Genomic DNA, 21,859 nt, shown 5'->3' with positions numbered 1-21,859 from the left:
AATAGTTTCCAAGGCGAGCACTTTGGATTCCAGATTACGGAGAGAATCCAAAATCACAGAAAGGGCATTACCCTCCACAGACACAATCTCAGGGCCCCAAGGGAACACCACAGGGTTAGGAGAAACAAAGTCTACTGGAGGGTTAGCAGGAGAAATATTACTGCCCTGAGGCCTACTGCCTGATACACTCCTGGAGGAAGACCTCCTGATTCTGTCATGCTCTAACTTGCGTACGTAAGAATCATACATCTTCCATCCCGAATCAGACAAACTTTCACACTCCTTACAACGGCCATTAATCAAACACACATGTCTCCTACAACTCGTGCGTACAGTGTGGGGATCTACCGAAGCTTTCGGTAGCCTCACCTTACATGCATCCATACAACATACTCTGACACTAGCAGAACTAGAACCAGACATCTTAGTTATAGGAAAAATCAAAAGTCAAAACCAAAAGACAATCAAGATACTTATGTACAATGAGAAGTTAACGAAATCCAGAGCGGAGGTACTGAAAACAGGTGTTGACAGTACCGGCGACAGAGAAAATCTGAATAGAAAAGGGTGGGAATGGTTCCTGATACCGCCTCCCAGCGGCAGGAATGGGTACTAACCACCTGGCCTCCCACTACGTGTGTCATAAGTTTTGAAATTCTGTCGGACTTCAGGAATAAGACAGCTTATATATATATCTGACAGGTAAGCTTCATGAACAAAAGATGAATATTACCTGAACTAAATACTTGAGTGTCAATGATAGGTATGCATGAAAGGATCTACATTTAATTGAGTGTCAATGATAAGTATGCATGAAAGGATCTACATTTAACTCAGTGTCAATGATAAGTATGCATGAAAGGATCTAGTACATTTAATTGAGTGTCAATGATAAGTATGCATGAAAGGATCAACATTTAATTAAGTATCAATTTTATAATGGAATTTAAATAAACAATACATCTATAAGGCACACAAAAATAATTATTTAGAACTATAATAAAATGACTACCTTTGAATATCAGCATAATAAATGAACTGAGTTCTGACATCAAAATCAAGAGTTGTAGGACGAGTAAGAGACGTGATGGGTACCATGACCTCTGATGAATCTGGCTCATCTAGAGAAATTCCTTTTATCATTCCAGGCCGACCTTTAGCATATATCAGAAAGGCATGTAGTTCACGTTCTGGAAAGGATGCAGTAAAATTCTATGAAAGAGTTCACCATACCTAACAGCAAAAAAAATTTGAAGAAAGGAAGACCAAATATACATTATGCATGTAATGACAAAGTACCAAGTTTTTCAGCAGCCTCAGTTTAATGTGAACAAAAATTATAATCATAAACAAATTACAAAAATGCAAAACCACAGAAAAATGCCACGTAGGCAGACAAATTACATATCTGTATTAATATCTTAATAAGAAAATGATTGCGTGTTACCCTTTTTAAATAAAATTAAACCACAGTAAGTACTGCTAGATTCGATTAGTTTAATATACAGTATTAACAAATACTACAGGATATAAATTTCTGTACTTTCTGTAACTGTAATGACCACAATGCACTCTAAACTTTTTTATTTGTTCACATTGGAAGAAATAATGAAGCAGACAAATGGATGCTCAATACTTAAGTAAAATCCATCATTGTAAATATGATATTGTTAAACTACAATAAAGTTTTTGTACATACTTACCTGGCAGATATATACTTAGCTATAGTCTCCGACGTTCCGACAGAATTTCAAATCTCGCGGCACACGCGCACCGGTAGGTCAGGTGGTCTACCTTACCCAGCCGCTGGGTGGCGGGCGTATGAACCAATCTATCTCTCCAGCCAGATTTTTTCTCTTTCACCTGTCTCCTGAGGGGAGGCTGGGTGGGCCATTAGACGTATATATCTGCCAGGTAAGTATGTACAAAACTTTATTGTAGTTTAACAATATCATTTTTGTACATGAACTTCCCTGCCAGATATATACTTAGCTGATTGGCACCCTTGGTGGAGGGTAAGAGACAGCTAAAGTAATAAGGAGAGATAAGAAACAACTGATGTTGTAGGATATAAATAACCTTGGTTCTTACCTGTTCAGGCAGAAGACTTCATTGATATTATCTCTGAGTCTGCGTTGCCTGGAGAGCTACAGCTAGGACGTGACCTGATGCTGAAAGACTCTCGGATCTACCACTGGGATATGTGATCCCTTTGTGTGGTAGAATCCAAGTCGGATCCTGTTAAAGGAGTTCGTCCCTATCTTAACAGTCCTAACCACTACTACTGCAAGGAGCCACACTCATCAGACCACCTAACCAAACTACTAAAGATTAGTATTACGACCTAAAGAGATGCCTTCATGCATCCTCTTTAAGGCAACCAACAACAACAAATACAAGGGGGAAAAATTTATAACTACTAAACAGGATGAGTTCCAGCTCCCTGCCCCAGCACCTGAATCCGCAGATACGTACGGGCCCAAGGCGAAGCATTTTTCGTAAGTGATTCTCACATCACGTAAGTAGGTGTTCGCGAACACTGACTGACATCTCCAGAATGTTGTCTCCATCAGATTTCGCACGGACATATTCTTGTTGAAAGCAAGAGAAGTTGCTATGGCTCTTACTTCGTGTGCTTTCACTTTAAGAAGCCTAAGATGTTCTTCTCTGCAGGATCCGTGTGCTTCTTTGAATGAGGCTTCTCAAGAAGAAGGACAATGCGTTCTTCGACAATGGACGAGTAGGCTCTTTTGTTTACTGAACACCACAGGACCTCTCGGTTGGCTTTCAGTTGCTCTTTTCTTCTAAGGTAGTATTTCACCATTCTCACTGGGCAAAGAGTTCTCTCGGTTCTTCTCCTACCAAAGAAGATAACCCACGAATCTCGAAGTTCTTGGGCCATGGACTTGATGGGTTCTCATTCTTTGCAAGAAAACCAGGAAGGAAAGAGCAAATGAGAGAGTCCTCCTTAAAACCCACATTACCATCAATCGCCTGAAGCTCACTCACTCTTCTGGCGGAAGCTAGAGCCATCAAAAACAGAGTCTTCCTGGTAAGGTCTCTGAATGAGGCTGAATTAGGGGGTTCAAACATAGAGGACCCAAGGAATTGAAGGACTACATCCAAATTCCAGCTAGGGTGTCTTAGGATACTGCATTTTCGTTGTATGAAACGACCTAATAAGGTCCTGTAGGTCCTTATCTTCCGATAAGTTGAGGCCCCTGTGCCTGAAGACATTCGCCAACATACTACGATAGCCTTTAATCGTCGAAACGACTAAGCCACATTCTTGTCTTAAGAATAAAAAGAAGTCTGCAATTTGATTCACAGAGGTACTGGAAGAGGAAACGTTATTCCTCTTGCACCATCTTCTGAAGACATCCCACTTCGATTGGTACACTCGTAATGTGGAAGACCTCCTCGCTCTAGCGATTGCCTTAGCAGCTGCTGACGAAAAGCCTTTCGCTCTGACCAGTTTCTGGACAGTCTGAAGCCAGTCAGACTGAGAGCGGGGAGGTTTTTGTGGTACCTGTCGAAGTGGGGCTGTCTGAGTAGATCGCTCCTTAGAGGAAGCGATCTTGGAAACTCCACTAGCCATTACACGCACCTCTGGTGAACCAATCTTGGTGCTGGCCAAAACAACATGGGGAGCTATCAAAGTCATCCTCGCGGGAATCTGACTTGCTGGAACTTTTTTAAAGTTCAACCCCAGGAATCTTGAAGGGGGTGGGGCAAACGCGTGTTACCATCGGATCCTTTCCAATCGAAGTAGGAGAGCGTCTATCCCTATTGCTCCTGGATTCCGAGATGGGAGAGCAATACAGATCCAGTCTTTTGTTCTTTGAAGTTGCAAACAGGTCTAAGAGAGGCCTGCCCCACAACTTCCAAAGGCTCTGGCAAACATCTTGGTGCAGAGTCCACTCTGTGGGAAGGACCTGATCTTTCCTGCTGAGGAGATCTGCCCTTACATTCCTTTCTCCCTGTACGAATCTGGTGAGAAGTTTTATCCCCCTTTCTTCTGTCCACAGAAGAAGATCTCTTGCTGTTTCGTACAGAGAGAAGGAATGCGTCCCCCCCTGTTTCCTGATGTATGCCAGAGCCGTGGTGTTGTCCGAGTTTATTTGCACAACTGCTCCTGTCACATCTGACTCGAACTCCTTCAGAGCAAGCCACACGGCTATTAGTTCTTTCCTGTTGATGTGCCAGGAAGACTGGTCCCCCATCCAGGTTCCTGACACCTCCTTGGTTCCCAGAGTCGCCCCCAACCTGTTTCCGACGCATCGGAGAACAACACCAGGCTGGGTTTCTGGGATTGAAGAGGCAGTCCTGCGAGAGACTTGTCGGGATCCGCCCACCATGCTAACTCTTCTTGATTTGAAGAGTAATTGACAGGGAGAACTTCAAATCCTGAGAAGGACGACTCCAATTCCGATGAAGAAAGAATTGGAGCGGTCTCAGGTGCAACCTTCCTAGGGAAACAATTGCTCCAGTGAGGAGAGCGTCCCAGCAGACTCATCCACTCCTCACTGTGCATACTTCTTTCCCTAAGAAGGTTGTTACTTTTCGAGTCCCCGGCTATCCTCTCCTGTGACGGAAAAGCCCGAAAACTCAGAGAGTTCATCTGGATCCCCAGATAAACGCACTCTTGAGCGGGAATCGACTTGACTTCTGCAGTTTGACCAGAAGTCCTAAGGAATAAGTCAAATCCAGGGTTTTCTTCAAGTCCTTCAGACAACGATCTCTGGAATTGGCCCTTATAAGCCAATCGTCGAGATAGAGCGAAATCCTCACCCCTTCCAGGTGAAGCCATTGTGCCACATTCCTCATGATGGCCGTAAAGACTTGGGGGGCCGTGGTTGAGAGGCAAAACCACAGGGCCCTGAATTGGAAGATTCTTCCCCCCATCATGAATCTTAGAAACTTCCTCGAGGAAGGATGGATTGGTACGTGGAAGTAAGCGTCCTGTAAGTCCAAGGACACCATCCAGTCCCCTGGACGGAGTGCTGCTAACACCGAGGCAGTGGTCTCCATCGTGAACTTCTTCTTTCGACGAAGAAGTTCAGGCGCTTACATCCAACACCGGTCTCCATCCCCCTGAGGATTTCGGAACTAGGAACAGGCGATTGTAAAAGCCTGCCGAAAGATGATCTGCCACTAGTTCGATCGCCTCCTTTTCCAGCATCTGATCTACCGCTAGTCGGAGGTGCTTGATTCATGATGGGGTCCCTGTATCGGGCCGTCAACTCCCTCGGGGTATTCGTCAACGGGAGGCCTCGAAGAGAACGGGATTAGATAGCCCACCCTTCCTCAAAATTGACAGGGTCCAGGCATCTGCGTCTTTCTGGGCCCAGACTTCTGCAAACTGTAAAAGCCTGGCGCCTACAGTTGTCTGAAGGACTTGAGTCTTACTTGGGAGGTTTTGATTGACTTCGTAAAAGTCCTCCTCTTCTATTTGGTTTCCGACCTCTGAACGAAGAGGATCTAGAGGTAGATGCCCCTCGAAAGGGTTCCTGAGAGGTCGGCTTAGCTTTCTTTGTCTTAGTCTGGAAGGTAGGGCGCGGCTTCCTTGCAGACTGTGCTAGAAGGTCCTGCGTAGCTTTGGCAGAGAGAGCCTTCGAAATGTCTTGAACCAGGTGTTTAGGAAACAGCTGTGTAGAGAGAGGGGCAAAAAGCAAAGACGATCTCTGAGCATGTGAGACCGACTTTGTTAAAAATGAGCAAAATACTGATCTTTTCTTCAAGACCCCTGCTCCAAACAGTGAAGCTATTTCGCTGGCCCCATCTCTCACCCGATTTTTTATCCATACAGGATAAGACACAATTCAAATCCTCCGGAGAAAACGTGTCCGGTCCTTGAGTTTCTTGGCTAGGGACTCCGAGGGACCAATCGAGAAAGTTGAAAACTTCCAAGACTCTAAAAATGCCTTTTAGAATGTGATCCATTTCATTCATTGCCCACGTAGTTCTGGCCGAATTCAAAGCTGATCTTCTAGTGGCGTCTACTAGTGCCGAAAAATCTGCGTCAGCTGAAGACGGAAGGCCCAGTCCCAAGGGTTCTCCTGTCTCATACCAAAATCCTGTCCGTCCTGAAAGCTTCGACGAGGGAAGGCAAACATTGTTTTCCCCGCTTCCTCTTTAGTACGCATCCATGAACCGAAACTCTTGACGCTTTCTTCATAGAAAGAGTCGGCTTCATTCTCACACACGAAGATCCTTTCGTTGCTTTCGCTGTGGAGAACAACGAGTGTGGAGAGGAGGACAGTAGGGCTCAAAGACTCTCCGAACTCCTGAAGGAGAAGTTCTGTGAGCTTCTTGTACGAAGAAACTGTTGCCGATGTATTAGTTTCTTCCTCAGAGGCTTCCTGGTCTTCTTGAGGAGGAGAACGGGGATGAGGATCCTTATGAGAATCCTTAGATGATTCCTAGCTGGGGTACAGTGCGATGAAGGAGACAAACGTCTTGAATGAGGAGAAGATTCCAAAGTAGAAAGGCGTACAGGAGAACGACGAGTTGTAAAAGAAGGACGCTTATCCGAAAATTCTTGTCTAAACTCGCATTCTCTAGAAAGACCACGTCTATCCCTAGGAAACTACGAGAGGGAGAGCGCCTGCTAAGATCCTGTCGCCGATCGTGAGGAGAGCGGCTACTAGGCGCCGAGCGCCTATCTGTCACAGGGCGCTTAGTGGAATCCTGGCGCCTACCAAGCGGCGAAACGTTGCTAAAATAGGGCGCCTTTCAGGAGCAGGGCGCTTGAGAGGCTCTTGATGCCTACGAAGCGGAGAGCGGCTGCTACGCTCTGAGCGCTTAAACGAAACAGGGCGTTCTGCGAGATCTTGGTCCTTACCAAGGGGAGAACGTCTGTAAGGCTCCGAGCGCCTAACAGAATCAGGGCGCTTGAGGCGTTCTTGACTTCTAGCAAGAGGAGACCGATCAGGAGTAGGGAGTCTCGAGAACGAAGAGCGCCTACTAGGAGAACGAAGCAAACGAGGATCAAGGTGTCTTTCTCCAGGAGAACAGCTACTAAACGAATGACGCTTACCAGGAGCAGGGCTCCTACTAGACTCTTGATGTCTTACAGGGGAGGGAGCGAACTCCGTGCGATGAGCGCCTACCAGTCACGTTATCCGACGCCCGACTACAGTAGTCGGAAGGAGAAGTGCGCCTACTTTCAGAAGGGCATTCCCTAGGTTCTCTGAGAAGACGAGGAGAAGAAAGAAGAGACGGAGACGACGAACCAAGTCTTCTATGACCTGAGCGACTCTCTCTTCTTGCACGAACTCTAGAAGAAGGAGAAACAGAAGGGGCTGAGCGTCTACCCGAGGCAGGAATCCGATTTGTGGAAATATCTTCATAGTCCAAGGAGCGCCTATCCGTCGAATGGCGTCTCGACACCTCCGAGCGGGAGTGGTGTTCCTCTCGTGAAATGTTACGATGAGTAGAAGAATCCTCAAAAGAAGGAGAACGCCGATTACAAGGAGAGCGCTCTTCCGACGAAACGTGCCTCGATCTCTTGATCGGGAGAGACAAATCCTTCCTTCTACGCGATCTCGATGCCAAGGAGTCCGCCAAGGCTGTGATCTGAGCTTGTAGGCCCGCTAGTACTCGAGAAGGAGAGTCCCCAGGATCTTCTTCCGAAGCAAGCTCAGCGCGAGGCGCGGGAGAAGGAGGGCGATCACCGGAGATCTCCTAGGCTTCTTTGCTTGCAAGGAAGCTACATCAGAAAAGTCTTCTGGGCTGGACGCAACGTACTGAAGGGAGCCTCCGCAGCCCTCTTCAACGGGCGTGACGCCTCCTTGTAGCTCCACCCAACAGCTTCGGTCGAATAGGATAATGTGGATGTCCGAAAAAACACTGGCCGAAGAATATTCTTCTTCTTACGATCCAAGGCAGCCTGGGAGCGAACTTCAGGATCTGCCGAGGGACGCCTGACCGGTGGGGGCTCTCGCTAGCCCTCCTGCGGCTTTCGACTTTCCTCCTCCACTGGAACTGGGAGTCTGGAAGAGGTCTAGGCCTGGAGGCACTAAGGAGCCGGTCAGACGCACCCTCCACATCACTGGGTAACACTGCACTTATCATCACTGCACTCTTACCTTGCCTCAGTACGAAGATTCTTGTCTTCCTTAGAACACAAGGAAGCTTTTGAGGCCGCCGCCTCCGAAGACGAATCTACGGCTTCGGTGCGGGGAGAAGGAGCTGTAGACCTGGGAGGAAGGTTCTAAAACTACATTAATGTTAGTTTCATTCTCACTCATTCTCGACCTGCTCGAGCTCCTTGAAGAAGCTTTACGTACCCTATCCCTTTCAAGTTTCCTAATATAAGAAGAAAGAGCCTTATATTCATCTTCGTTCAAAACCTCACATTCTTGACACGGGTTACTAAACGAACATTCATTCCCCTACATTTAACACAGAAAGTGTGAGGGTCCACCGCAGCTTTCGGTAACCTCACCTTACATCCATCGGTCACACATACTCTAAACAAAACCGGAGTTTTGGGAACAGAATCAAAACTCAGACTTCTACAGGAAAATCCAGCGCAAAGTCAATAACGGTCCACAATCAGCGTATGCCAAGCCAACATAGAGCGAATACGTCACCAAAATGTCCAAATCAATCTCCAGGCAAGCGAGAAATGAAGAATATATCGGAAAAACGACAACACGTTTGTTATCGCTTCAGCGACAGAAAAAAATCTGGCTGGAGAGATAGATTGGTTCATACGCCCGCCACCCAGCGGCGGGTAAGGTAGACCACCTGACCTACCTGTCGCGTGTGCCGCGAGATTTGAAATTCTGTCGGAACGTCGGAGACTATAGCTAAGTATATATCTGGCAGGGAAGTTCATGTACAAAATCTGTCCCTCCATTTATCAGTTATTATTATCATTCCCAGCACTAGTGATCTGTCCATTTCTCTGACTCAGACCTTAGAATATTAGAGCTGTTTCAAGTACAAGATACTTAATTTTTATACCTGTATATTTCTCAGAAGTTTTGGCCTTAACTATGGAATAGTTAACATGTAGAAACTATAAAGCAGCCTGAATATTTTCCAATATTGTGAAAATAAGCCCTTTGAACAGATCATGTATACAAATAGGCAATAACTGTTAATAACTTGATTTTGTTCCTAAGAGCAGCAAATGTGGAAAATTTTATATCAAAATTTAACCTTTTTCTACTAAAATCATTAGCATTCAAAATAAAGCTAATAACTCAAAATATGTATATCCTCAAACTACGAACAAATTTCTAATAACCTGCACACATACCACTACTGACATTAAAATTAATGATCAGAAACCAAAAAAAAGGAATTGTTTTGTTTCATGGACAGGGGTAAGTCTATTACTTAGTGCAAAATAAATTAATCATGCTGACTATGTGTAAATAGCTAAATCATGATTTTAAAGGGAAAGTACCCATGTTCTACCCATATCCCATATAAAATGACAATGTGTTGATTTCTCTAATCTCTACAACTAAAATATACACGATGCTTCCCAAGACAGGAATACTTGCTTCACTAAAGGAGAAAGTATTAGTAATCTCACCTCTTTCAGCTGGTTTTTCACCAACAACTGATGCATGAAAAACATTTTGAAAAAAATGTCCTATACTGATAAGGCTTCCGTTGCAAATTTTAACACAAATGAGCACAACATTCAACATCACACCAAATAATGAACAAGTTTTGCTGAGAATTCCTTGTGATGTGAGTATTTTTGCAATAATGTGAAATTCTGTATTGCAAGTTGCAGCCCTACAGTGTACCTCCAAACAGTGCACACCCTAATAGTAACAGAGGCACGTGATCCATTTGTCTTAATGAAGTACGTAGTCTTTTCTATGGAATCAATACATTCAAATTAGTTAGCAGTCCTGTGAAAGCTAAGTCTTTTAACTCACTGGTTTTATTAAAATGGATAATTTTACATAATTTTGTTTCACATATACAAACCATTGCTCTACATGGCCTTCTGATTCAGCTCAAAGTGAGCAATTGTACTTACAAATAACCAAAAATGAATGTGGCCTTGCTACCTTGGGTGCCGAGTCTGATTGAAACCCTATATTGATTAACTACATACAATGCCAAGTATGTAGCCAAAACAAAATGAAATCACTAGGTTTAGGTATAAATATGAATTTGAAATGTTGCAATACAACAGAATAGGTTATCATTACTGTATTTTGTTACTCCACACTTCAATTACATTGCTTTAATGGCTCCTTTGATAAGACTTTGTTCTTAAACGGCAATGCGCTCTATCACATACAAAAAGGTCATTTTCCAACAAATAGCGCTGAAATAGAAAATACTGTGCAAGTATGTTTCATATTGTGAGTTTAAGAGGTACCAAAAGAAGAAAAAGTCTAAGCTCTATGCTCTTTAGGTCTGAACTCTTTTTAAGTTAAGACTAGTTTTTTGTCTATCCTCTATTTTCATGATTTTCTGGATCTTCCAACAAGTCTACATTCTGCTGCTTCCAAATCTACTATTTTGCTGACAAGCTGTTCCTTATCCATTCTCTATAATCTTATCCCCATACCCAGGCCATAAATCTTAATATACTTTGGTCATATCTATTTAAAATATCTTCCATTTCTCTTGTAAGTGCCATGTTTCTGCTACAATGATTAGGACACACTTTCTTTTCCTACAGAAAATCTTTCCTCTCTCTACTATGGAACATTATTTATCAGTAGTTAGCTATCTCCCTCCACTTCTTCAACTCCAGTTTCAAAATTTGTCCGTAAGGAAACAGAAAAGTTTTACCTCGTGTCCCTAATGTAACATAAAAGTTCTACCTCTTCCAACGCCTCCTCATCCTTCATAACAGGGTTCTCTACTCTCCTTTCTTTCCCTTTCACTAACGTTTGTTGTAACAACTGGGGTTTTCAAGGATTTTTACCAATTTTCAGTCCTTTCTTTTCTCCTTTCCACTCTCCCACCAACAGTTCCTAAGATTCTGCAGTTAGTACTATGCCATCTGCATATCGCAGCTTCAATGCACTCAGCTGTACCTCTTCCAGCACTGTCATAACAGCCAAGTGGCCAAGGCTGCTTCTTGATGAACACCAACATACACCTCAAATTTTTCTCATATATCTGTCACCGTCTCCACCTCAAATCTGGTATTTAGTAGACTAAAATCACTAGCTTACAGTCTTCTGATATCCTCTGCCTTCACAATGACCACACAGTTATTTACCCGAGGTATTCTCATTTGCCTTTTCAATATCCATAATAAATACAGTAAAATACAGTAAACCCAAAAATTCACAGGGGATGGGTACAAGAAACCCCCCCCCCCCCCACAAAGTTAAAATCTGCAAATACTTGACCACCACCCTCTAAAAATGCTTATAACTGCCTATCTTGAAAGTTCAAATAGCAAATGTACACCTTAAACTACCATCCTACATCAAATATACCTTAAACTATTATTCTATTAGTATTGTATTAATCTTTGAAATGATATTATTTTTCAAAGTCATCTCAAAACATTTTACCCTTAAAAATATATTCGTATATTTGTCTTATTAAACTTAATATTGACATCATAATATTATTAATACCGTAAATCATAATCTTATCATAAAATGTATATGTACATTTTTACGGCTTATCTCGCCTCGCCTCACCGGAAATTGAAATTTTATTTAAGCTAGAAGCAGCAGCCATTTCACCCCCCCACATCTGGCTGACCAGGCCAGACAAGGGAGATAGGAATTTCCAGTCCATCATAGTTAGTGTGGGAGGGTATTAATTCGTTAAGCACTAGGGACATAACACAAGAGAAAGTGGGCAGCTAGGTAGGCTCTTCCTAGGCCTAGTCTTAAGACCTATTTTACCTTGACCTTGTTACTGGCCATATGTCTGTTTCCAGAATGACCTGCCAACGGGGGGAGGAAAATAACCCCAACACGAATCCTACACACCCGGGTTCGATATCAGTCCTGCTTAGTCTTTCATCAAGGATAGATGTGTCCTTGCCTGCCTTCCATAGGCCTAAACAAAGGCGCTGGCTGGGCGCACCCTCAGGACTCGGACAAAGGTGACGCCATCTTCTCATTAAGCTACACACCAAAGGCACCCAGGTGTGTCTGAGTTACGTTCATATAGCCAGTTCTTTTCTTCCGAGTCAAACAAACTCTCCCACATTTTCAAATGCAATTTCTCACTTCTCTAACGAACATCCTTTTGTCCAACCTACAAGCATACGCTTCCCTTGTGACTTGTCCAAGATCAACGAAGATCTTCATTAAGCTATTCCACTTAAGCATTAGATTTCTCCCCATATCAGCATTGTGCGTGATTTAAGGATAAATTCCCTCCGTCGTGCATTAGTCATAAATGTTATGTGAGAAGTTTTTGTAACCTGGAATTCATTTCCAGATTTCTGACTGCCTACTCGTGCATACGCATCCTTGCCAGCGCCCCATTACCTTAGAAGATATCATAAAAAATTTGGAAACTAGCTTTGCATATATTGTGAGTTCGGCCATTCTCCCATGTTATATTGAATAATAGAGTAATTTAACACAGTATTCTGTGCCCTCTCCATGTGGCCTACCTGCCATTCCGTTTGTCTCAGGCTGTTCAATTTTTGTGTAAATAAACTTAATTTAGAATCTCATTGGCTGGTTTCTTGGCGACCTTAACCAATTAAACAGTTTTCTAACTCAAGGTAAGTCAAAACCGCTTCATTATTACTCCATATCCTTACGTGTGTGGGTTGTGGCGGACTTTTACAGCAACACTTTAGACTTTACTGATAATACCCACATCCAAAATGATTGCACATGTAACAACATACAGTACAGTATTTAGTCATGAAAGTAATATAAAAACAAAGAATACTGCTCTACAAAAAAATCTGCAAATAGATCCCGCAAATAATTTATGGATAGGTTCTAGAAAATTCCATGAACCACTGAGTCTGCGAATTGTAAGTCCGTGAACTGGGGGTTCACTGTATATGATATAATCTCTTCCTCCTTGGGTTGTACTTTTCATGAAGTTACCTCATTATAAAGACAGCTTTTGTGGTTGATCTCTCCAGCATAAAGGCAAACTGACTATTATTGATTATCATTTTTTTCAGCCTTTTCTGTAGTACCTTTTCCAATATTTTCATGGAATACTGAAGTATGTAGTCTTATTCCTCTGTGCTTTACCTTTTCCTTTGTATACCACTGCTGTAAGGCTTTTTTTATACCTCTGGCTTTATCTCTTCCTTTACCAACTTTTAATATACTCTTAAAAATCATGGGTGACTGGTTCTCCTCCTGCTTTTATTGCATCTCTTGCTACTCTGGATGGTCACAAAAGCCTCTTCAACTTTCTCTGCTGTTATGTTCTCTATTTGGGTCTCTTTATCATACAAATTTCCTTCAGTTTATGTTCATGTCTTCATTCAGATGGTTTCTAAATTACTGTTCCAGTATCTCTACTTTCAACTCATGTTTTTCAACTTTCATCTTGTCTATTTGGAAAAAAACTCAGCAAGACATTAAAGCTGCATGTGATGTGTTGCACAAAAACTATGTTTTAAAAGAGCTCCACAAAGAGGCCCACACACAAGTACACCAGGCAAAGAGATCAATAATAAGCTACAATAGAGAGAGAGAGAGATACTATCCCTAGAATGTCAGCTTTACCTACCATCAAGCTAACAAGTTACTTTGTTGACATATACAATTCAAAGATTTGTCTCTTAAACAAGACTGGTGATAAGCCTTCATAAAATTAGAGGTTTATTAGCTGTATGAACACTATACCATTACAAGAGTGAAGCAACTTACGTCTGGTAACTACGGTATAAAAATTATGACATCAATTACTACGTAGAGTGTTTCAAATGCTAAGTATAATTAGGCCTTTTATTGCTTCATGAAGATAAGATAAATAAAAAAATAAAGACAATCTGCTGCTTTCACAGTGGATTTCATCAAAAATTACATTACCTACACAAGAGCCTCCAGGGCCAAGTATATGTCCCGGCTGGCAACGACATGAAGCAACAGGTTTTTTATCTTCCCATAGTGGAATGCATATGTGTTGACAGCCACCATTTGAAGTGCCACAGGGATGATCAACTGTATATTGCAAAAAAAAAAAAAAAAAAAAAAAAAAAAAAAAAAAAAAAAAAAAAAATCATATATTAGTAAAAATTTTAATTTCTGCCAATATATGTGAATTATTTCTTTGTTCAGTCAAAATTCCTTATGTGAGAAAGAAATTATAATTAATAGTATTTAAAATAAAACTATTTATGAACAATTTTCATATGTACAAACAATTTTCAAAGATATTGTTTCATGCATAGGAACCACTGCCTTACTTAGCCATGTGCTCCGGTTCAAACTCAGGGGGACTACATGCCTCTCCTTAGGTGAACTGAGACCACAAAGCCCCCAATCTTCACCCATAATATGCCTCAACCTCCACCCAATATGAAACTGCACTTCAAAATCATGTCTACAATCACCCGGTGGTGAAACAACAGTACCTAAGCTTAAATTTACAGATTACATGTCTGAACAAAACTTGAAAAATTATTTGCTCATACAAAGAAAAATATTTTTATCTCGTCTAGCTGAATATATACCTAAATAGTTCTAGTACAATGATATGTATTCAACTCACTCAAAGATATCAGACAGATAATTCTTTGAGTCAGGACACAGGTCCTGTGGCTTTGATGGTCTAACTCAGAAGTTATTGGACTCAAAAACCAATATTCCCTCTTATTAATCTTGTTAATCATGTGCATAAGTTGAAAACCATAAATTCACCTAAAAACCTTTCACAGTTTGGTGGAAGTCTACCTAAGATAAAATGAAATGATGGCTGAGAAAGTAGGCAGATGCAAAGGTAAAAACACTAACACACTATCCCTAATGAGATCAACATAAGGCTGAGGAAATATAATAGTGCATCTGAGAGAGCTGCCACTGAGATAGAAGGGAAATTAAGTAGGTTGGCAACTTAAATATCATAACCAGAGAATTATTTTAAATAATGCCTAAGGTAACCAGAGCCCAACCATTATGAACTGTAACAACTGTGAAAATTTACAGGGGACAAAAGTGGCCTCATGTCTGGCAGTCCAGAATATGTCTGAAAGGGAAGGGAGGGAGCTGGACCTAAAGGAAATGTTTGGATTACCTGGAATTTGGGTCATAGTGATTAGATCAATGGGAATGAAGTGACCTGGTGACTAGCCATTTCTGCTGTCTTATTTTGAGCTGAATTCATGCAGTTTATCAATAATGTCTTGGGAAATACAAAAGCTAAAAGGAGGGCTTTAGACAGAAATCCTGTAAATAGATCTCTCTATAGAAAATCCCTGTCAATGGTACTAAACAGGGATCTCAATTTTCTGGAGTTCATAAGATCCAGTCTTTTTTAAGAACCTGGGAAGGGATTGCCATGCAGCCCTTCAAAGTTATTGATTTGAGTGTGGAGTCACTTGGTAGCCTTGCCAGAACATGAGTTGTTAGAGGACAACATGACTTGTCAGATAGGCAGCAAATGAGTTATTAGCAAACAACATGGCTTGTCTGGCAAGCTACAATTGACTACAATCAACTGATTACTACAAAAGCACATTACAGGAATACATCTATCAAATATATGGGAGCACAATCAAAATCAAGTAATTGAATTTCCTATAAAATAAAACTGAAAGCAGACATCAAGGTTAGTATCATTACATGCAAATGACCAGCATAAGCTAGATCTTTAGTATCATTACATGTAAATGACCAGCATAAGCTAGATCTAAGTTGCAACTTGGTTGACTTGCTGTATCACCCACTAGACAATGATATGAAAATAAGGTGAAAATTGCACTTAAATCTTGGTCACTAATACTATATACTAACTGAAGAAAATATAAAGGTATATACAAAGATGCAATAGTCTACTCAACATTCTGGCACAATCTAACACTTGAAGAGTCTTAAGGGGGCCGGCTGGCTCATGCCATTTTTTAAGGACAAGACTTAGACATTCATACCACTTAATAGGGTGACTTTGGACATCTCCAAACCACATACGATTTTCACCTCTGACCTTCGGTTTTGTGACACCAGGGCGATTTATCCCAAAAATAACCATTTTTCACATTCTATCTCCTCCCTTGATACTTAATATTAAGACCTGGGATTACTACCATATATAGACCTGATGTAGACCTCCAATCAAATGAAGTTTTTTTTCTAAAAGTGATTTTTTTCTAAGATATGAATTTTTTTATTATGGAAAAAAAACCTATAAATCAGGAGAAAAACTTTAGAAATTAAAAGAAACAAAAATGGGAAAAAAGGGCTTCATTTGATTATTCTATAATGGCTTTCTAAGTTATATACCAAATTTCAATGCTATAGCTTTAAAACTAAGGGAGAAGATAGAATCTGAAGGTCAATAAGTATAGTTATGAGATATGGGCGGTCAAAGTTTTTCTTTGTACTTTTACAAAGACAATGTTAATAAATCATGATTGTTATGAATTTTATATTTCTTTTGGAGTATCAATAAACCCAAACTATGTTATTTATCATAATTTAAGCATAAATTAAGATCCCTTTGCTCAGGCGAGACAGGACACTCCTTCCTATGCAACTCTCTCTCTCTCTCCTTCATTAACTTGGCTTATTAGAGCGAATTTTCTTCTTCTGTATGTTAGCGAGATGTTTTCCTTGTCTTTTCTTCTTTGGCATGATGAAATTCTTGCCGAAAAAACTAAAACTGTTATTCATCATAAATGAAGATCCCTTTGCTCAAAGACTGTAGCCTGGGGCACTGCACGACATGTGCGTTAGGCAAAATGGGGCGCTCCTTACTACGCACCCCTCCCTCTCTCTCTTCACTAACTACGCTAGTATCCCGGATATTAACCCTCTTACGCCGAAGCCCTAAAAATCAAAACCTCTCTAGTATGCCGGCGCCGGTTTGGAGTGAGCGCGGAAGCGGAAAAAATAATTTTTTCAAAAAATCACAGCGCGCTTAGTTTTGAAGATTAAGAGTTCATTTTTGGCTCATTTTTTTGTCATTGCCTGAAGTTTAGTATGCAATCATCAGAAATGAAAAATAATATCATTATCATATGTAAATAATGCGATATATGGTAGCGAAAAAAACAATAAAAGCAACACAGGAAAAATATCATCACAAAATGATGTACGAATTCGTAACGCGCGGACGTAAAAAAATGTTATTTCAAAAATTCACTGTAATTCTAAATATTGTTCTAAAGAGACTTCCAATTTGTTTCAAAATGAAGACAAATGATTGAATATTACAATACTGTAAGAGTTTTAGATTCGAATTGCCAGATTTTGACCATTTCTGACGAGTTAAATTTGACCGAATGTCAAAATTTTTATTCATATATTTTTTATAGGCGCATATTTCGGAGATGGAAAAAGCTACAACCTTCAATTATTTTTTATTGTATTTTTCATGAATTTGCGCACATTTTGATATATGAAACTCTATAAAACGGCTAATATGAAAAGGAGCAAATATTAGGATAATGCGATGTACGTATTTCGGAGACTTGCGGCCGCGAATCGACGCGCGGAGTGAAGGTAAATATATTTTTCAAAAATTCACCATAAATCACAATATTGTTCTAGAGACTTCAAATTTGTTTCAAATGAAGAAAAATGACGGAATATTACTAGGCCGTAAGAGTTTTAGCTTACATTGCGTTTTCAACTATTTCGGTAGAGTCAAAGTTGACCGAACGTGGTTTTTTTTTCTATTTATCGTGATTTATATGAAAATATTTCGAAAAAAAGAGAAAAGCTACAACCTTCAATCATTTTTAGTTGTATTCTACATGCAAATTGCCCACATTTTAATATATAAACTTTATGTAACAGCTAATTTTAAATGGTGCAAACATTTCGACAATCGCACAAAAAAATTCTGATTTTTTTCGGAAGAGTTACCGCGCAGACGTAAGGAAATTTTTTTTTTTTTTTCATAAATTCACCATAAATCAAAATATTGTGCTAGAGACTTCCAAGTCATTGCAGAATGAAGGTAAATGATTGAATATTACTAGAATATAAGAGTTTTAGCTTACAATTGCGTTTTTCGATCATTTCGTAGAGTCAAAGTTGACCAAAAGTTGAAATTTTTATACTTTAACGTTATTTCTAATAATGGAAATATTTCGAAACTGATAAAAGCTACAACCATGGTTGTTTTTTAGTTGTATTGTGCATGAAATTTCACACATTTCCATATATAAAACTTTATGTAACGGTAAATTTAAAAGGGTGTGCAAAACATTAGGACAATCACACGAAAAAATTTATCGGAAGTGTTATCGCACGAACGTAAGGAAAATGTTTTTTCATAAATTCACCATAAATCGAAATATTGTGCTAGAGACGTCCAATTTGTTGCAAAATGAAGGCAAATGATTGAATATTACTATAATATAAGAATTTTAGCTTACAATTGCATTTCTCGACCATTTCGGTAGAGTCAAAGTTGACCGAAGGTTGAAATTTTTGCACTTATCGTTATTTATATGAAAATATTTCAAAACTGATAAAAGCTACAATCATGAGAATTTTTTTGTTGTATTTTAAATAAAATTGCGCACATTTTCATATATAATACTTCATATAAAGGATAATTTAAAATGGTGCAAAAATTATGTCAAAGTGACGAAACAATTTTTGAGATGTGTCACTGATACTTTTTAGTGCGATAAGAAAGAAATTCGCTCTTGCGCGCCTGCGTAGCGATTGTAAACAAAACAACGCCTTGATCCGTGAACTCCCAGCATCCCCACCCAAAGGCGCGTGATTCAAAAGTTTTCGGCTGGTAGGACCTATAAGTATTTTTCGCGAATTTTTAAAAAAAAACTTTTTTGAGCCGACGTATGATACGTCCAATCGGCATACGGGAGACATTTTGACTCGACGTTTAATACGTCCAATCGGCGTAAGAGGGTTAAGATATTCTGAACTCATATTAGAGCATTTCTTCTGTATGTTAGTGAGATGTTTTGCTTGACTTTCCTCTTTGGTGTGATGAAATTCTTGCCGAAACAAAGATAAACAGATGTAAAAGCAAGCGAATGTCAGAGGTGAAACTCAAACGTGTAGCCTCTATCATGTTTCTGTTTGCGCTGAAGGGTGGTAGCTGAGAACCTTCCCTCTTGCAACTCATGGAATCTCTACAGATGCCATTGCTCACAATTTGTTAGACAATAATTATCAAAATTTACGATAGCATTTGGCTTATTGAGTTTACTAATTAACCTGAAACTATGAAAGTAAGAGGAATTTTTATGAAATATTTCGTATATGCATTCTCTATTGCCATACGATGGTCCTTGAATTTTATCATGACTGCGTTTTTTGCCCTATACCCCCATATATAGGGGTATGGCTGGCCCCCTTAAGATTAATTACATGCTGAATAGCAGATTATGTAGATAAAATACATTTGTAGAGTGAAATTATTCAACAGTTCAACTTCTACAAAAATTTACATAATAACTGAGAAACCTAAACACAATCATTTTGCTATTTTTTTAACAAATCCCAAATTTTGACATTCCACTACATCAAGGTTACTATCCCCACAGGATGACAGTTTGAATTGAAATGTGAAAGCATATCTAGTTTGGTTGAATGAGAGGGATTAAATCTGACAGAGAGAGAGAGAGAGAGAGAGAGAGAGAGAGAGAGAGAGAGAGAGAGAGAGAGAGAGAGAGAGAGAGAGAGAGAGCTTTAAAATATGTATATACAATACCTTATTGAAAACAAAGCAAAAGGCTAAGTTAGGCAATGGCTTGACATGGCAGAGATGTCTGAAAATATTTTCATGAGCAAATGAAATTCATCTTAACTATTTCTTACATGGAAAAATAATACAAAATGAATTTGCAACAAACCATCTGGTTGTCTTTGTCGATGAAACACATGTACATGCATTGGTTCGGAGAAATTTGTGTGAAATTCAGTGACATTATGGCTGTTAAATCTATTTATTTTCTTAATTGTATCATCCCTCCAACTAGTAACATACACATAATTCTCCAACAGTGACACACCATACGGTCGCTCATCCTGAAAATAAAAAGAAAAGAAAATAGTATCAAAAGAAGGATCCAAATACCCTACAGCAAGAAAACCACGATAAGTAAAACATCAACATAATTACTATAAATGTTGCCTCTTCCTATCTTGCATCTTAGCAATAGATAAGATTTCTTAACTGATAAGAATACAAATCACAGGCACGGTGGTAGGCCAAAAACACCAGGCAACAGACAGGAAGGAAGGAGTATTGTTTTCAAATAAGGTGACTCAAACAAACTTTCAAGGTCTGAGAATTCTAACCTGATAGACTCATATGGGAAAGACTTTTTCAGGTTAGCTATTAGGCATACTTCCCTTAAAACCTATTTTCCTGTGGCCTATGCACTGGCGAGTTTTTTGTTTCCCAAACTGTACCCGCAACCCAAGCCTGGAGATTGACGGGAGGAACTTCGGAGAATGACCCGCACTAAGGCAGGCAAAGGAGAGACAAGGGACCTCGCTCTCAAATACACAACCACTAACTTACCCTCCAGATGTGCTTCCTGCTCCTCGGAACACTATCCATTCCTTTGTTTTGTCCCTTTCCTCCACTCACCAAGTGGAGAACATAGTTAAGCCCAGCAGATTAAGAACTTAATGCAACTGATCACTGCATTATTAACAGCAGTAAGTCAGACATTGACAATTAACTCCCAGTGTTCTTTCTCTCCAACTAAATTCTCATTTTCCTTGTTCAAAGTTTTTATCTCTAAAAAGCTGCTGACTAAGAACCCTAGTGTAGTACATTCCCCTGTAAAGTTAATATCTTAATTGCATTTCACTGTTGGCCAGTAATATAACTTTTTGATTTAACCCTATCATAGTATTAATAATTAATCATGATCTGAGAAAACTCATCCCTTTGTGATTAAGTAATGACTATAGTGAGGATTCATTTATACGTGTCATCTGGATAATTTGTTTCTAGACGTGTATGCACCCTCGAGCCTGGTATCATCCTCTTGCTTGGAGAAAATCTTCAAAGGCCTTGAATTCGTTGTGACTGTTAACTTGTGTAACGTTAAGGTACTTGTCCTGATTAGGACTAACATTTTGAGATATTGTTAGCTCCCCATAAATCCATTTGCTTCCATTTAATTTTTGTTGAAACTAGTTTTCAGTAAGTTTTGGTGGACAGATTACTCCCTGGTAAATATCAATATTACATGCCATTGATTTGGAGAAATAAGGCGAGAAACAGGTTCCATTACTTCAATGCCCATAAATTTACTAAGGGCAACTTTTAGACTGGCTTAGCTCGCTGTTCTAGGCATCTCAGGAGTCAGTAGTGTACTTGACTTCAAGGGGGCATGTAGTGTGTCTCTCTCACATCACATCTTTTTATATATGTATGTCTCAATATATATATATATATATATATATATATATATATCTATATATATATATATAATATATATATATATATATATATAGATATATATATATATATTATATAAAAATATATACACACAGAGGTTTGCTTTTGGTTTTAGTTCCTATCTTTTATGATAGTACGTCAGTTGTAATTGTAATTTTGCAAAAAAAATCCAAAGAATTATTAGAAGAAACATGTATAATCCAAAAAAGTTACTGCTTCTTTGATCTCAGTAAATTTACGTAAATATTTTACAACAAATATACTCAGAATTTGTTATTGATTTTAGTTCTTATCTGTTATGATACTGTGTGAGCTGTAATTATAATTTTATATAATAAAATAAACTGTCTTGCAAAAG

At 39.7% G+C, this 21,859-nt stretch overlaps 2 protein-coding genes across 3 annotated transcripts in view; one reads left to right on the top strand and one right to left on the bottom strand.

The window, feature by feature from the left end:
- LOC135198095 (prolow-density lipoprotein receptor-related protein 1-like) overlaps positions 1-20,105 on the bottom strand; it is a 49,367-nt gene extending 29,262 nt beyond the window's left edge. Inside the window, exons 1-3 of one of the 2 annotated variants that reach the window (XM_064225544.1) lie at positions 19,937-20,105; positions 13,974-14,105; positions 1,013-1,190 (exon numbers count right to left, since the gene is read on the bottom strand). In XM_064225544.1, coding sequence (XP_064081614.1) covers positions 1,013-1,190; positions 13,974-14,105; positions 19,937-19,976 — 350 coding nt within the window. In that variant the 5' untranslated portion in view covers positions 19,977-20,105. Of the gene's footprint in view, positions 1-1,012; positions 1,191-13,973; positions 14,107-19,936 lie in introns of those variants that run through there. The other variant, XM_064225545.1, reaches the window with a different exon arrangement.
- Positions 1-21,859, top strand: part of LOC135198099 (prolow-density lipoprotein receptor-related protein 1-like) — an 875,913-nt gene that overhangs the window by 237,208 nt on the left and 616,846 nt on the right.

Source organism: Macrobrachium nipponense, chromosome 21 (assembly GCF_015104395.2).
Source record: "Macrobrachium nipponense isolate FS-2020 chromosome 21, ASM1510439v2, whole genome shotgun sequence".
Lineage (NCBI taxonomy): Eukaryota > Metazoa > Arthropoda > Malacostraca > Decapoda > Palaemonidae > Macrobrachium > Macrobrachium nipponense.
The sequence above is the reverse complement of the archived record's forward strand: the minus strand, read 5'-3'. Positions and strand labels throughout refer to the sequence as shown.